The 16,951-nt window shown below is 40.7% G+C and overlaps 1 protein-coding gene across 6 annotated transcripts in view; it reads left to right on the top strand.

The window, feature by feature from the left end:
* Positions 1–16,951, top strand: part of Pdgfc (platelet derived growth factor C) — a 201,032-nt gene that overhangs the window by 129,544 nt on the left and 54,537 nt on the right. For all 6 annotated transcript variants that reach the window (XM_010627967.3, XM_010627966.3, XM_010627965.3 and 3 more), the window contains exon 3: positions 4,504–4,684. In XM_010627967.3, the coding sequence (XP_010626269.1) occupies positions 4,504–4,684 (181 nt within the window). The remainder of the gene's footprint in view (positions 1–4,503; positions 4,685–16,951) is intronic.

The following is a 16,951-nucleotide window of genomic DNA, read 5'->3' on the forward strand; positions in this document are numbered from 1 at the left end:
TCCGCAAACAGCATTTTATCCAAAACACCCTCACGTTACTAGGGAAGATGCCTGGATTTCATGCATTGTTCTTTCCCAGCCTTCTTCTATGTCCTTGATAAGTTGAAAGGCAACATGAAACCAGATGGCAATCATATATATATAATCATATATCTTCTTATATATCGTATATCTTCTTATATATATATATATATATACACACACACACATACACACACATATATATGGTTTTGATTGTAAGATAATGACATGAGGCATGGGCATAGTTCCCAGGTAGATCTTCAGGTGATGTGTTTTACTTTGTTTCTTGAATTTTTACGGTGGTGGAGATCAAACCCAAAGCCTGCTAGAGAGATTTCCTCTAATGCCGAACAACATCCTGAGCTTTGGCCTATTTTGCATTGTTCTTGATACAAACTCAAGTTGAAAAGAAAAAGGAGAAAAAGAACAGGAAAGGGAAAAGTGGCTGTTTTTGCAAGCACATCATTTAACATGGAGAGTTGCTGCTTTAAGGAAAACAAAGCTGTGATAAATATATATTAATTACCTTTAAATATGACCAGAATGTTTATATTAGAATAATTAGGGTAATTTTAGAGTTATATTATTGTATGGCAACAGTTTTGAAAAAAGTTTAAAATGCCGCATTTCCTGTGAAAGTTGGGATCATACGCTGTTTTACTGTTTTATGGATGAAGAGCTTGGTAATTTTTTAGATGCTCATTTCATTTAACCTTCTTGGAATGCAAAACTATTTTGAGTTTTTTAAAGCACTGTGATAAATGTTTGTTTCAGACTTGCATGAGCACGTAAGAATGAACTGCCAGCTGTCTAGTTGTAAATCTAGAAATTGTTACAAAGATTGTTTTTAGAGGCATAAAAGCCAGTAAAGAAATCTTCAGGAAATAAGTAATAATGAACTCAACCTTTTCTTCTTTGCAGGACAGTGGTCTTTGTGCTGGTGTGGAAGTTTTAATTACACAAGAACTCTAAAACTGAGCTATATTCTCAGAGACGTATTTGTTCCTTAATAAACTTTTAGCTCTTAAAGCCCAGATATTCTCTTGTGTTGTTAAAAACCCTGTTTAAGTACATTTAAATAACTACAACTCAGATAAACACTTTTTTAAAAAAAAATACAAATGAAAATCATGTATATAAAACAGTTGTATATATTGTTAAATTTGGTTTGTGGAATATTTTTTTCTCATAGGATATCTTCCATATTTGAAAGATTGTAATAGTTCTTTGAAAAATGGTCCCAAGGGAATTTTTGATACAGTGTGTTCTGCCCAGCCTATTTATTCAAAGGACTTCACAGCTGTCAGACCTGATGGATACTTTATGTCCTCCTGTTCTTGGGTCTTCCCTTGCTTCTGGTGGAAATCCGCTCTTCCCTCTTCCTTTGCCGTGTAAGCACTGAAGGTGGTTTTCTCACCGCTTCCTGGAGTTGCTCAAACATAAGATTACTCTGTGTCTTTTTCTGCTCTTTCTGCAGCCACTAAAGGTGTTGGTAGCAAACTCAGATGCTTTAACCAGGCCTGGCAGTGTAAGTACACTGAGACTTGGCATTATGAAGAGTGTGGGTGAGGACTTAGAGAACCAGAGAGAACATGGCTCATATCAGCTGTCCCACATAGCCACCACCTCAGTGGACGCGAAGGCCAGGACTGTCCCCTCCCTCACTGCACACTCTGCAGTCTGCAGCTGTGCTGCCCAGGAGCTGGGGGAAAGGCAGCTAAGTACACAAAGACACCCTCTTCTGGAGCTGACTTCCATTTTGGCAGTGAGCTGTCCTGGAGTTACACTAAAGCCAGTGATATTTATTATTGCCAGATTTTCCAATTTATTTATTTATGTTTGGTACCGGGGATCGAACTTGGGTCCTTGCACTTGTGAGGCAGGCAGCGGAACCACTGACATAAATCCCCAGCCCCCAGATTTTATAATTTAAAACAAAAGACAAATCCAGATTTTTTGTGAAATTCTATTTTTTAATATATTGACTTAAATTTTTAAAGAAACTTGGGGCCTTTCGAAACTGCCCACTTCCGTTTACAGTGTTGGCCCATGAAATGTGATTCTCACGTCTTAAACACCAAGGCCTCTCACCTGTGCCTGTTTTTCCACCTTGATCTCCATCTATTTCTGTGTTCCTGATTCTCTCTTACACGACTGACCATGCCTGCTCCTGTGCTCTTATATTATATCTTACCTGTTTTACTCCTTGCTAGAAGGCATATTGACTGCTCTCCCTTTCCACTGTGGGCCAGTCAGTGCTCATGGACAGATGTCCAGTCTGCAGTAACCTGATCCTAAGCTTGCCGTGTAAAGTTACTCAGCCCTGTCCCACAGTGTCACACGGTATACTTTCAGTAGGGTTCTCACCAATGGGTTTTATGGACCCTGAGGCCAGAGATGCTATAGTTTTGTCTTTGTTTCCTGAGAACCCAGCACAGCAGTTAATGCCAAGTCAGCACTTCATAAACATCTACACAATGAGTAGTGAAAACCCACAGAAGTCTGGTTTACCTCCCAGGCACATAACACACAGATCTTGTGCGGACAGAAGCTTTGACTCCTGAGTAGATAATCATGGGATGGCAGTTGCTATTGGATGACAGTGATAATTATAAACTTTTGTACCAGCTATGTCTGAAACATCTACTTAAGTCAGCTCTGTCAAACTCCCTCCACCTTTCCCCAGACTGCCCCACCACACACACACACACACACACACACACACGGAAAGGACATACTGGCTGGTTTAGGGTGATGGAGAGTGCAGACATTCTCTCACCTTTTAATTTGGGTTTTTCTTATTCATTGCTTTCAAATTCCCCAGTTCATCTTAAAAGGAAGGTGTCTGAGGGGTAGGAGGGACATGGAGACAGCCTTATTGCTTGCGACTCCACGCCCACAGTGTGTAGAGAGCTTCGTATCTGCTGCCTTGTTGTAGAATGTCTTCCTAAGTTAGTTAGAATGGCAGTTAGCTGTCACTGCCCTCAGTGAGTGGATGTGGAAAATGCCACGGAAGCAGGTAAGTCGCACAGAGAGTTCTGGGTGATTCCTTAGGAGGATGATTTGGAATATAATTGGTTCATTTCATATATACCTTGCCCTATTTCAGCACCATTGTTATTCTGTGAGTTCAATAACTACATAAAAGAATTTATTTGGGTTATCTGATATACACCAGAATTCAATTTAAAAAAAAATCCAATAATTGTTCTCAAACATGGCAGAGTTTAACAAAAGTTTTGCAGCATACCCTCTCTGAAGTAGTCTCAGCTCATTGAAGCCATCATCTATTTATATGTGTAATTATTTAAAAGTTAAATATAATGGCCTGGTTGTTATTTGTATCTGAAATAATAAGAAAGTGATTTCTGTTGAGGTAATGTATTTCAGGATGTAAATGCACATTAACAATTATATTAGAAAAATAAAATGAAGTGGCTAAATACAAACATAATACAAAATCTTCTCTTAATTTATGTGATCGTTGCACTGCTACTTCTGGGAATTTTAGCTTCCAGTTAAACAGAACAAAACATACGTGTGTCTAGCCACGAGATGACATTAGGTTCCAGACCCAGAAACGATGGAAAAACTTTTACCTGAATAAAATGTCTGGTCAAGTAGGCGAGAGGTGTGGGGGACGTGGGGCCTACACCCACTTTCAGAACTGAGCAGTGCTGAGCGTTTCTGGACCTTGGCTCCTGCACTGCAGGAGTTTCATGCTGACTCGTCCAGTGACCCTAAAATGTTTCTAGAGATTTTTAAAACATCCTCTTTTATGGCATTGCTACTCTATGTAATGGTCCTGGTCTTCCAAACCGAAGTTAACATTGGTTTAAAATAAATATTTATTTCTTATTTTTGCACTGCTATGTGTAGTACGAAAAGTGTAAGAATTGATTCTTTAAGGATTTAACTACCTAAGGTGTGAGAGATTAATAGACAGATTGATCAGCATTAAAAGAGAAGAAATGAGTCACTGAGCTGAGAACCGGAAGACCTCCCCACCCCCAGGGCAGTGGTGTGCAAAGGGCTCCGAAGGACTTGTGCACAGTGGGAGACTCAGAAAGGCTTGCCTCACAGGTGCGTGCAGGCAGCCAGCGGTGTGCCTAGGGTGGGAGAGAAGCTGCCCGAGGGAGGGGCTGCAATGGTAGGACTGAGGCTGGCATGGGCCTCCTGTCCAGGGGGCACTACAGGCAACTTGGGAGTTGAATGTCAGTACTTAGGTTCAAAGCTGGCTGTTGAGTGCATTTCAAGTCTGTAAACAGTTACACGGAGGACTTTGCATAGAAGACTCCTATTTCTTCAACTGGTGTCTCATTTTCCGTTCTGCCTCTCTTGTTTTTGGAATATGCAATTGTATTTGCAGGGTTAAACCCGATGGACTCATTGCTGTGGTCCATACATTGTTCTGTAGGCTGGACATTTGATTGCCGACATAAATGATCCTGATTTTTCTCTCTCCCTGGTGTCTTCCCCCAGGTATGATTTTGTAGAAGTCGAGGAGCCCAGTGATGGAAGTGTGTTAGGACGCTGGTGTGGCTCGGGTGCTGCCCCGGGAAAGCAGATCTCGAAAGGAAACCAGATCCGGATAAGATTTGTATCCGACGAGTACTTCCCTTCAGAGCCGGGGTTCTGCATCCACTACGGAGTCGTTCTGCCGGTAAGCCCACTCCTTCAGAATCGTCACTGAGCCCCTCAGCTGTGGCTTTGCTCGATTTCCCCCTTTGGGATATGGGAATCAGAAAACCAAAACCCTCTCCCTGGCCTGGGGTTTCTTCCCCATACATTTTACTCTATTTGTATGTATTTGTAAAAAAGCAAAAATTTTTGCCATACAGAATTAGCAATGTCAAATACAATATGTGTTTTCCATTTTCAAGGTAGTACCCACTACCCCCAGCCCCCTGACTGGTATTTCGGGATCGATGGGAAAGTACATCGGGGTTATCTCCTGAGAGAGACAGGAAAAGCTGTGTTATGTATTTCTATCTTATCACTTAGGCCCTACCGTAAAATCCACCCCCATGGTGACTTTTTTAGTTCATTTTTAATCTAGGTTACATTAAATAATAAAATACATTTTTAGTATTCTAGCATTTTTATGACCTTTTGTAACATACGTTTTTTGCATTTTACTAAATATTACCCTTTATTTGAAGATATAATTTTTGAAAGTTACACAGTATTCTGGGGCTTTCAAGTTAATGTGGAATTTTGGAAATTAACGAGCTGCAGAGTGAACAAACCAGCACTCCTTGAGATTTTGGCTAAATATGTATTGCCTGAAAATCCATATTTATATACTTACTTTTTCCCTGTTAAAGTGGTATCATTTGTCTGTGACTTTACCAAAAATGTATTGTTAAGTATGATGTCTATAAAAATAAACCTGACATTTTTCCTTTCTACTTTTGCTAGAGAAAAGTAAACTTATTTTTCTTTTCCAGTGAATATATTAATATATTTCAATGTAGTTCTCTCAATTTTCCTATTTATCTTAAGATTTAGCTTGCTTGAATTATATTCATGGCCTTTGTGCCCCCCAAAAAAGAATTTTAAAATTCTCAATAGAGTTTAAGAAATGTTTCTACAATTTTATTTAATTATAATTGTATATTGTATAATATTTGTATTCTTAAGCTATTTTACTATTATTTTGAAGTTATATCTTTATTGTACAACAAAAACACTGAAAACTTGCTATTTTATCACATCCTATTTATATCTGTAATCTACAAGTTCTCACTCAATTAGGTTGATATTGTCTATTATACTTTGGAAAGTTAATTAATAATACTACTTTTAAAAGGGTGAAATGCAGTTATCTGTAACAGTTTGGACAGATGAGGTGGTCAATTTTCGTACTTTCAATGATGTATACTCTTACTGGGTATAAAAGCCTCATACACACCCCAGCAACTACTGAAGCAAATTAGAAAATATGGAATCAATAGGCTTGCTGCATTTGCTTTGTTAATCAAAATTTCCCTTTTTGAGTACCTCTAAGTTAATTGGAGTATTTTAAGGCAACTAAGTAAAAAGGAATTTTAAGTATTAGATAATATAGTTTAAAAGAAACATTAAATTGCAAACCTAAGTTTGAAAATGTTAATTTGTTCATTTGGTGATAGTAGAATCCTTCATTGCATCTGTATGACAATGAAGGAGATCTTTCAGCTTTTTTATTTTTCTGGTACCAGGGATCAAACTCGGGACCTTGTGCTTGCCCGGCGGGCACAGTGCCACTGAGCTAAATCCCTGGCCCCTGAAGATCTTTCTAAAATGTGATGGATTCAGGATGTGAATCTTGATCGTTTTCTTATACAGATTATTAAAGATATCAAGATCTCTATTCCATTCAGAAATAATTTTGTCATCATATATTCTCTACCATTTCCTTTGTCATGTTCAAAGGGTTTCCTTAATTTACCTTAAAAATTTAAACTGAGTAAAATTTGATATTATGCGCTAGAAATAAAAACTGGTACAATTGACTGAAGACCTACATTCTTCAAAACACTGCTGATCAGGGGTAGTTTGATACCATGATATGGCTAGATTAAAGCTACTAAAAGAACCTAACCTGTTTTCTTAGTATCCTGATTTACAGAATTTACAATTTAATTTTTTCAGCTGAGTGTGGCCTTGCAAACCACGGCTACATTTCCACAAAGTGATATGTTCTACATTTTGAGTTTTAGCTCACTGAGTTTGTTAATATTTAAATAAGGAGCCTCTAGGTTTTATTATAAAATATAATAGTAGGTTTTATGAGAGCAAAGGCTTTATTTATCCCAACCCTGAGGTAAAACTGAATTTTAAGGAGATTATTTATACTATAAGTGAACTATTCTCTTCACATTCTGGTAATTTATGTGTGTAGAAATGATCGACTCTTCTGCTACAGGACAAAACACGAAAGTACAATGTGTGTCCATCAGGACTCAGGGTTATCGTTTTTTAACTTTATGACCACATGGGTTATCTGCTTATATAACATGGAGAGTTGTGTGCATTAAGTGGAATCAAAACCACAAAATATTTATGACCCCTAGCTCGAGAGCAGGGAATGGTCTGGCAATAAATACTTGAATACTGAGTTTACCATGCACTCAGTCACCCCAACTTAGCTGACCCTGGTGACACTGGCTCTTGTGTACCCATAAATGCCTATCAGCTTCATGGGCCTTGTGATTAGATAAAGAATCACGAAAGGATCGTCCGAAAGGACCTCCATGCTGGAGCGGTGCTCAGGAACGCTCCACCACCCCAATGAATGAGACGTCTCCCATGTTTTTTTATCTAGTATCAGAGATTTGTAGTGCCTTAGGTGATGTGTGTGTCCTCAGTTCCAACCTTGGAATTGACTGGATCCCCTCTTCAGTGGTCGCTGAACTCATCTAGTATGGTGAAGTGTGGCTCTGGCAGACGCCGGTGAGTTCTGGAGTTGAGCTGTGCCCTGCTGGCCGCTCATCTGACCTGGCCAGGGCTGGGGATTCGTAATCACATGGCATAGGCGGTGCTGTAGTTTACGTGACCCCTTCAGGAGCCTAAACCCTAGCTGTGGAGAGGAACAAACAAGCCCGTGTGACGGTGGGGTCCTACAGTGCATGCTAAGGGTGGTTTGCTGATTTGGGTTCCTGGGAAGTTACTCATATACTCATGGACTCCATGGACTCATAAGCTTCGCCCCTTCTGCGTTTAGATTTTCTCTGACAATTGCCCCGCAGCTGCGTGGCCGCTTTGTCTTCATTCCATACACTGCTCTCCCTTCTGTACCTAACAGCGTCCTGCAGGGGGGCAGGAGCTGATGAGTGAGCGTTTGACAAGTGGTTATGCTTTTCAGCCCTGCAGAGTGTTTTGGATTATCATCGTATATTGCTAAATGACATCCCTCCCTCCACACACTCCCCAACACTTAGGGCGAGCAGGGCAGCAATCCATCAATCTTATCTGCGCGTCAGATAAATGCAAGCTGAAAGGAAGAGGTGCGTCTCTCAGAGAACTGACTTGAAAGTTCTCCTGGTATTTGCTTTGGGGCAAGTGCCCCCTCCCGTCACCCCCATCTTTTCTTGTGAGTGTTTTTTCTTTCTGTCAAGGCTGAGCTTTCATATTAGCAGGCCTGTTTCCCTAGAGACCATGGTCTCGCTGACTGCAAGCCCACCACTGCAAAACAGGGCCTTCGGTGCTGTTGGCCACACAGTTCTTAAACTTTGTAATAATAAAAATAAAACAGGCAGTGAGTCCTTGGTAGACTTAACTTCCTGTCTAGAGGTTTGCTGTCGGTCCTGAGGCCGATGCCAGATGCGCTGCCTCTGCTCATTAAGGTTTCACAGGGATCTGGCCACTCCTTAGAACTTCACAGAAGTCCATTTTCCTTTGGATTTCTCTAAAACTCAAGTAGAACCGAACTAACTTCTCACCAGTGGCAGGGCACCTTTGTAACTGCCACAGGCTGGGGAGCGGTGATTCATAAACTAGAAAACTAAACGTCAAGTAGTGACACTGGGTATTCTCCTCCTGAAAACTTGGGCTGCAAATCAAGGACATGTTCTTGCCTTGCTAGAGAAATCTGCCCTGGTTTCTTCCTCCCTCCCTCGCTTCTTTCCCCTCCTTCCTTCCTTCCTTCCATCCATCCTTCCTTCTTTCTTTCTTTCAAAGGAGGAGATTAAATCAGGTATTAGTGAAACACCCACGTCACTACTGTAAAGAACTTAAGTACAACTTTTTATAACCATTAATGTGTATAAGCAGTTTTACCTGCTTTGATCGTGAAACAATGACTATTTTGCACCTACTCTCTACAAAATACAGAGAGAATTTTAAGCACATTACATTTTCTCTAGAACAAATCACACAGAAAGATTTTGCAAATAAAAAGATAACCACAGCCTTCTTTGAAAGTATGAATGGCTGTCTAATTCTGATCTTTAATTTCCGTTGGGTCTGATAACCATGTGTCTTAGAGGTAAATCTTTATATGTCAGTTGATAGTTTTTGCAAACAGTGTTTGCTGTTACTCTTTATTGAAATAGGCTGTGACTAATGCTGGGTTACCCCTTTTGAGATGATTTCCTCCTCTCCTTCTCTCTCAGTCAACAAGGGATGGGACGTACAGCCCGGCCAGACCAGCGAGGGTGTTGCATTGGATGAAGTGATATTGATCCAATACGTATCAGAGGGTTTTATGTTTCATAAATACAGACACCTTGCTTTATAATGTTATGAATTCAGTGTCATTTTTGGGCTCCCAGGTATCTTCGAATAAACCACAAATAAAATCCATGTCCCCATTTTACTATATAAAGTTGGTATTATAGGGTAAATCTAGTTTTAGAAACACTGGCGCTAAACAGTGACCTGAAGTTGTAGGTAGTTGTAATTTAAAAAAAGAAACATTAAGATTTATGAAATAAACTTAACTTTTTTGGCATTTAATGCTGTTTTTGAGAATTAATTATGGAAATAGTATTCTCCAATAATGCCCCATTAATAAGTAATCAAAAATGAATCTGTACAAATTGATCCTAAGTGATAGACATTCGTGATTGGAAGGAGTTAATAATGTCTTTAATTTTTTTTTTCCTTCCTGCTAAAAGAGAGGCTGAGAAAATGGCCCCATAGATTAGTGACGAGAGATTGTTTGAGAAGAAATGAAGCAAAACTGAAATAAAACAGCACAGGATTGTTTCTGCTAGGAGCCCACACACAGTGAGAGCTCAGAGCACATGTCACAGCCTTCAGAAAAGCACATTTCTTGTTTAATTTTGGAGTAATTTATGATAGATTATATATGCTGTGGCCTTTGTAGTGCAGCATATGCAAGGTTATTTGAAATGCTAAGAGAATTACAAAGGCCGAAAATAACATCCTTTTAATCCAGTATCAAAGTACCTTATAAAAGTCTCATTTCCCAGCCAGCACATATTTTTGTCAGAAAATGGATTCAGATGACTATACCTCTTTTAAATAAAATATGCACATCCACACCTGATTCTTTTTAGTGTTTTTTTATTGAAAATATACAACTAACTTTCTTTGGTATATTACTGTATTACTTTTTAAAATGCTTATGAAATTTCAGGGTTTTGTTCTCCCTCCAATCCTGTGAACATTATAAAGTTGATTAAACTCCCATTAATTTTTCTGAAATGTTTTATTGAATGTTGTATTTTAAATGTTTTGATAGTTTCTGAATAGAATAAGATGATATTTACAACTATTTATTACTCCTTTTTTCCATTTAGTGAACTTTTCTGCTTCAATAAAGAGAGGTAGATATCAAAGCCACTGTGCCAAGTTAATGCCACATATTTTTTACCTTTTTCTTCATTGCCTAAAAAAGTGGGTAAGAGGGGAAAGGAAGAATCAGTTGGCAGCACACAATGAAACATTTCTTTACATTCCTATCAGGGTTGCTCTATTATTTTATGATAGTAAATTTTTCAAAATACCTGTAATCCGTGACACTTATTTGGATATTGATTGTTTAAAAATTCTTGAGATAAAGTTCTACCACATGGTAAAATAATAACATAAAATGGTATGATACTCTGCAGTTCTGCCCTGTGGGCCCGGCATCTTGACCTCTGGGAGCTTTTCTCCTGCGGAGTGACTCTGTGGACATGTGGCCTGCAGTTAGGTCAGGGTGCCGGCCATTGCGCCCACTTCCGGGAGGGTGAGAAGGACATTCGGTGCCTGAGGAGCCATCTAGGAATGCGTGACTGATCGCCGGAGTAGTTATTAATCATGTGGGACACCAAGAAGAAAGCAGAGCCATGCATCCTGCAGGTGGAGGGAGCGAAGAGGAGGGGACTGTTCTTTTCCATCCCTCTGGCATATGCCAGTAGATTATTGCGCTGTTGCTTCCTGTCAAGCCAAGTCTTAACTGAAGGCCAGCTTTGCTTTTATGTTCAGCTTAAGAACAATCGCAACCAGCTCTCAAGGGTTCAGATTCAGTGCTCACATTCTGACATGGGAGGTGGGAGCAGGCCTGGAGTAAAGTTACTGTGAGGAATATTCAAAGCACTAATCTCGTGAGGAAAACCTCACTGACAGAATAGACTCAGGGATTTTAAAAACTTTAAATCTTCATACCAGCTGCACTGCATTCCCATGTTGCTATATTAAACTGGTTTGAGTGAGTGAACATTTATGTGAAAATTTGTTTCAAAATAATTGTTTACTTACACGAAAAGAGGAGACTTTGGTCTTAGAATTTTTGTAGTATTTAGAAAATTAAAAGGGTATTTCATGTAGTAGAACCTATACTGCAGTCTGGAGCACTTGTTGAATGATTAGATTTTATTAAACTGTACAGTGTACTTGTATATTTGTGCAAAGGGCCTTGAGGTGACAGTATTTTATTGCATCGGGGAAATTATGCAGTTTCTGTAGAGTCTAAACTGTTGGCTAAGAGCTATGAATATATTTTTCAACCTAATGTTCACCCATGGGTATTGTGCTGTCTTTCTGATTGTATTTGTCTCCCATTTGTGCTGATTCCTTTTGTTTTAAGTAAACCTTTGCTCTCTAAGAAAGTATTTAGTAGATTTTATAATTCATATTTGGAAAACAACAATCAGTGCTTTTATAGGAATGTTAAAAATACATAGCCCACTTTAAATTGCTTTTACAAAGGAGTTATAAATAAAATTTAGACTAAATTCAAAACTTGAGATTTGATGAATATTATAGCTACCTACAAGGTTTACGTAGTGAAGAGATACTATAGCAGCATAAAAATGATGGTGACATTTGATCTTTAGAATAAGTTTCAGCAGTTAAGATTATAAAGAGTTGGCTTTTTTCGGGGGCTGGGGATTTAGCTCAGCGGTTTCAATCCCTGGTACCCCCCCAAAAAAACCCCAAAACAACAACAACAACAACAAAAAGAGTAGGCTTTTTTCAATACCACAATCCATTTTTACTTTAATTCTTTCAACATACACTTACTGAGGGATAGTTGATGAGATATTTTGTTGAAAAAATTTAAAGATGTAGATAATATCTCCCTGCTTTTCTGATAGCTTACTTTGTTTTGGAGAAAAAGATATATACACCTATATAAATACTGTATACAAACAGGTGTTATAAAAATGGTTTGGAAAAAATTATTCATACAGAGATCGACAGGAAGCTACAAAGGGTCCAGGCCCAAGCTGGAGTCAGCACAGAGAAGAGGCGATCCAGCCTGTGGTTGGGCTGAGCTGATAGAAAGGAGGCCCCTAGATGGAGACACCACGGAGAGGCCTGCAGCCTTCCCAGGGGCGAACAGCAGCTCAGGCCCAGGGAGTCCACGCAGCACAGCAAACACAGAAACCCCACAGTGAGCGTCGAGACAGCTGAGCAGAGCCCTGACCCTCCTGCTCCTCCTGGAAGTGCCTCTGTTCTCCCTCTCTGGGTCCTCGCTGCCCACCGCGTTTTTCTGCTGCAGCAGCGGCAGCCAAGGGCCTTGCTGTAATCCCATAGAGGTTTGTGGGGTGCAGTTCAACCCTAGATAATCCGCGATGTGACTTTACTGTCTAAAAACCCTAGACAAAGAGCCTCGGCAGCAGCCCGCGCTGGGGGACCCTCCTCCTCAGGAGCTTTCTCTTAATGAAGCTTTTCCTGCTCTTAGCCCCCTTTGTCCTCTGCTGCATTCTTTGTTGTCCTGAGACCGGGCCTCAGCACACCTAACAGGTTGGGAGTACGTTCCATGTAACATGTACTGAACTTACCTGGTAATTCACAGACTGCAGCACAGTTTTGCAATAGGTACTCTTCCGTTCTACAGTGTGCTGGTAGAGAAACAAGATATTTACAGCCTTCAAGAAATAACCTTTCGTTTCCTCATACTTTTACATTTAATTTTCATTGTGCACACAGATTTAAGAGGCAAATACATGTTTCAGACTTGCTACACAAACACAACTCACCCCATTTCCCTCTGCCTAAACGTTTGCTCTCCTTGGAGACAGGCACCTCCATTTCTCTTACAATTTGTCTTCACGACTTCACGGAGCATGCTTGTGCTGCTACTTCTGATCCTTGTCATTTGGTTCACACTCTGGACCAGGAGGCTTCCGTTTCCTTTCCTCTGCCTTTATCAGAAGCGGTCACTTCCCATCATCCCTTCCTCTGTACACCGCAGGGTGGTTCTGTGAATCTGCACAAGTCCTGCATCTCCCTCTGGCCCTTTGCACTTCCCTGGGTTGTATTGCTTTGTTTGCTTCGTATCTTGGGTACCATCGATCCTTCTGCAGACCGTACCCTGGAGTGTGTGAATCTGTGCTTTACCAAGTCCCATATTCTTGGGGAAATCTCTGTCCCCCACCCCCCCGGGCTTCTGCTGCCTGCCCCCCTGGGATCCCCTCTACTGCGCTCCGGGGGATTCTGCTCCACACTGTCTTGGGGCAGATCACCTATCACCGGATCTTTCGTCTTCCTCTTTCATAGTTTACTTCCCTGTTTGTGAAGTGAAAGACACCGCAGAGAATTCATGGGCTCACACTGGCATCCAAGGTGCATTTTTTTTTTCTGATCTTGCATGATTGAAACACACCTCTGTTTAATCCTCAGACGTCCATGCCTTCTTCTCGAAATCCAAAATTCAAGTTTGCCACTTAAAAGCTGATTGGACATTCTCTGACCCTGAACAAGTTTACTGACCATGTTATTTACTGTTTTGTGAACTATCTGGTTGGGTCAGTGCCTTAAAAAACAGAAAGCCAGGCATGGTAATTCCAGCCCTCTGGGAGGCTGAGGCAAAAGAATTGCAAATTCACTCCCAGCCTGGGCAATGGGGAGAGGAATGGAAGGAAAAGAGATTCTTTTTTTTTAAAGCAGGGGATTGTGAAGTGCTGTGTATATGTCCCAAGTCCCGTGAGGAATGTGATTGTCCTGTGTTACAAACGTCTATAAAATACGTACAAACATGAATGAAGTGGTTTAAGAGATGCAAGGAGGGTAAATGAGGAAATGGTAGGGGATTTAAAAGAGAACTAGGAAATGTTACGTCCATGTACCAACTCCCCACTGTGCACCTGATCATTACCGTTAAAACAAGAATAAACAAGAAACATAAATAGAAAATAATGTTTACAAGGGGTAGGGACTTAGCCCAGTGTGAAGGTTCTGGGTTCCATCCCCAGTACTGCAGAAACAAAAGCACAGCCACCTACTGACCTCATCTCTCTTCTGGGTATCTAAATCTTCATTGCCAATTCTGTAAACTGGGAATCAAGTGGATTAAGACCCAGACTCTCACCATTAAATGTAAAAGTTTCTACTCTAGTTCCTCTCCCGTAGCAGGAATAATATTACCACTTCAAACTCTGCTAGGGTTTACCAGTCCATATATTCAGTTTTGTTCTGTTCAGGGAGAAAATCTGAACAGGGAATGGGCCAGTCTTCTGCCAGGAAGGGAAGTACACTTAGGGCGTCCGACAGTTTCGTTAACAGATTTTGACCAGTTCTCATGTTTTTCACCTTATCAACATATTCACTTCCACAGGTCCCCAGAAATGCCACCAGCTCCCAGAACGTGTGGGTGACCTTTTCTATAAACCAGATTGCTTTTTGCCTGTGTCTCTGCCACACTTAGTCAGGTCCACCAAGCCAAAAACTGTTGTTCCCTTTCCAATTTTCTTTGGCCTGAAGGAATTGTGCCTTTTACTTTTTTTTCTTTTTCTTTTTCTTTTTTGGTTCTGGGGATTGAACTCAGGACCTTGGGCTTATGAGGCAGGTGTGGTACCACTGAGCTACATTCCCGGTCCTAGAATTGTACCTTTTAAAAGTTTCATTAGAACCATTCATTCCAAGAGTGCAGAGAGCTAAAATCACCACTTTTTGCCTTATTTACGCAATTTATATATTGATGACCTTATTAGAAATTAATTTTATATTTGCTTAACAAAATATTCAGAAAGTCTGCATGGATGCACTAAGGACTTAACATATGTGGGTTCTGGCTTTGTCGTGGGACTAAGTGACGTGAGCCCCATTAAAAACTGCTTTGCATGATTGCACTCAAGTTATGTTTACTTTCTTCCGTGTTAGACATTCAGGTACGGATTAATACAGATCACCAACTTAGTGTATCTTGAGTGGTTTCCTATCAGGGCTACGCCTTATCAAAGCCCTTAGATGCTGGGCAAAGGCCCACTGCCTGACGTGCAGAGAAGCCAGTACTGTGAAACCAGGTTTTTCAAAACAAATGGGACTGGCACTCAGTCTTGGAAACAGGCCTCTTGCTTGCTCCCAGATGGGTTGGTTGGTAGCTAGGGAATTTATAGTAGGGGCAGTGGAGAACTTTCGTGGGTTGGATGTGAGAGAGCGAAGTTGTGGGGTTCTTTTGCACACAGTGGGCCACTGTGTCTCTTTAGGGGAAGCCTGGTGCTTGGCAAGAGTTTGCCTGGGGATATCGAGTTGGTGACACCAAATGGTCGTAGTGTGAGCGTGTTGAGCAGCAGATCTCTGGTGGGTTCTTGTAAGACAACTTCAGAAAGCTCTATTCCTTGTTTATTTGTATCTGGTTCCTCTCTAGCTTCAGTGGGACACCAAACGGGCTTTGTTCATTATCCAGGACAGGTGTAACTGGTGACTCATCAAGTATTCCACATGTTTGATAAGATCTTATCTGGTAAATCTACAAATATCTGTCTGTTTCAGTAACATTATCTGTGTAATAATACTCCTTTGAATTCCCTTGAATCTGATTTTAAATACAACGTAAGTTGTCCACCCTTGAGTAGTGGTAGAACAATACTAGGCAAAAGTCCTTCCAAAAGGGACTGATACTGAAAGGTGAGTATGTTGTTAGCTCTTGGAATGGAAGTACTTAATAACATCAGCTTTGAAAACAGATGGTCCTGGCCTTCGATGGCTCTAGCTATGATTTGTCTCTGCTCTACAGTGGCACCAACGCAACGTGTTCGGTGGAAACCATACTTGGAATTTCCAGCCAGCTCTGGCCCTGGGCTGGTGGTAGGAGAGTCAACACAGACAGAGGCTTGGTGGCAGCAGGAAGGCTCGGCGCCAGTTTGCCATGTGATCTCAAAGGGAAACAGTGTCCCCTTGGCAGTGTGCTCTGCTGCCTAGCCATACGTTCAGTGTGCTACGTGCGCTAAGCTCATTATTTGATGTGCATATTTTTGTCTTGCCTTGGGTTTATTAAGATGGAACTGCATCACAAGTCAAGGAGCACCATTGTTGGGTGAGGTGGAGGGACAGGAACATAGACTGAGGTCCGTGCTGGCCTTGGAAGGTCCCTGCCATGTTACTGAAGCGAAGGCCACATATTTAGAAGTGAGGGTATTAGTTCAACTTTCTCTAATTCTACTTAAAGCGAGGATAATTCTGGACTGGTTTAGGATATACGAGGAAAAACACTAAGGAAGGAAAAGCAAATTTAAGGTCTTTTGTGCCTCTCATTTTCCCATTTAAACAGTTATATACTACTTCTGTTAATTATGATTTGAGTACTTTGAAAGAAAAAGGGAAAGCCAAAGAAAGAAAATACTAAAGTAAAAAGAAGTAGGAAATGCTAAGAAATACAAAACAATCAGCAACCTCTAAAAAAATGTCCATAAGCATCGTAATAGTCCCACAGGTCCCTACTCCAGGAGTAACTCCTGTGTGCATGCAAAGGACCCCAGCCCGCATGGTGCAGATGTGTTCACAGCACTGCCTGCCTTCCCGATGGGAGGCATACGTACCTCTGTGTCTGCTTCACAGGCTCTGCCCGTGCTCCTGCAAAAGCAAAAACGTCATTTACAGTGTAGACAAAGGCAAAAATGCAGATGAGGTCAGTATCACCTGCCTTTCAAATCTATCACTCTTGAAAAATTACCTGTTTCCATGATGTAAGTATCCTGTCAGCACGAGATGTTACAGAATTGTAATAGTCAAGAAGCACTGAGGTATACAATTTATCCAAGAAATAGGA

Source organism: Fukomys damarensis, unplaced genomic scaffold (genome assembly GCF_012274545.1).
Source record: "Fukomys damarensis isolate Sample0158 unplaced genomic scaffold, DMR_v1.0_HiC HiC_scaffold_38, whole genome shotgun sequence".
NCBI lineage: Eukaryota > Metazoa > Chordata > Mammalia > Rodentia > Bathyergidae > Fukomys > Fukomys damarensis.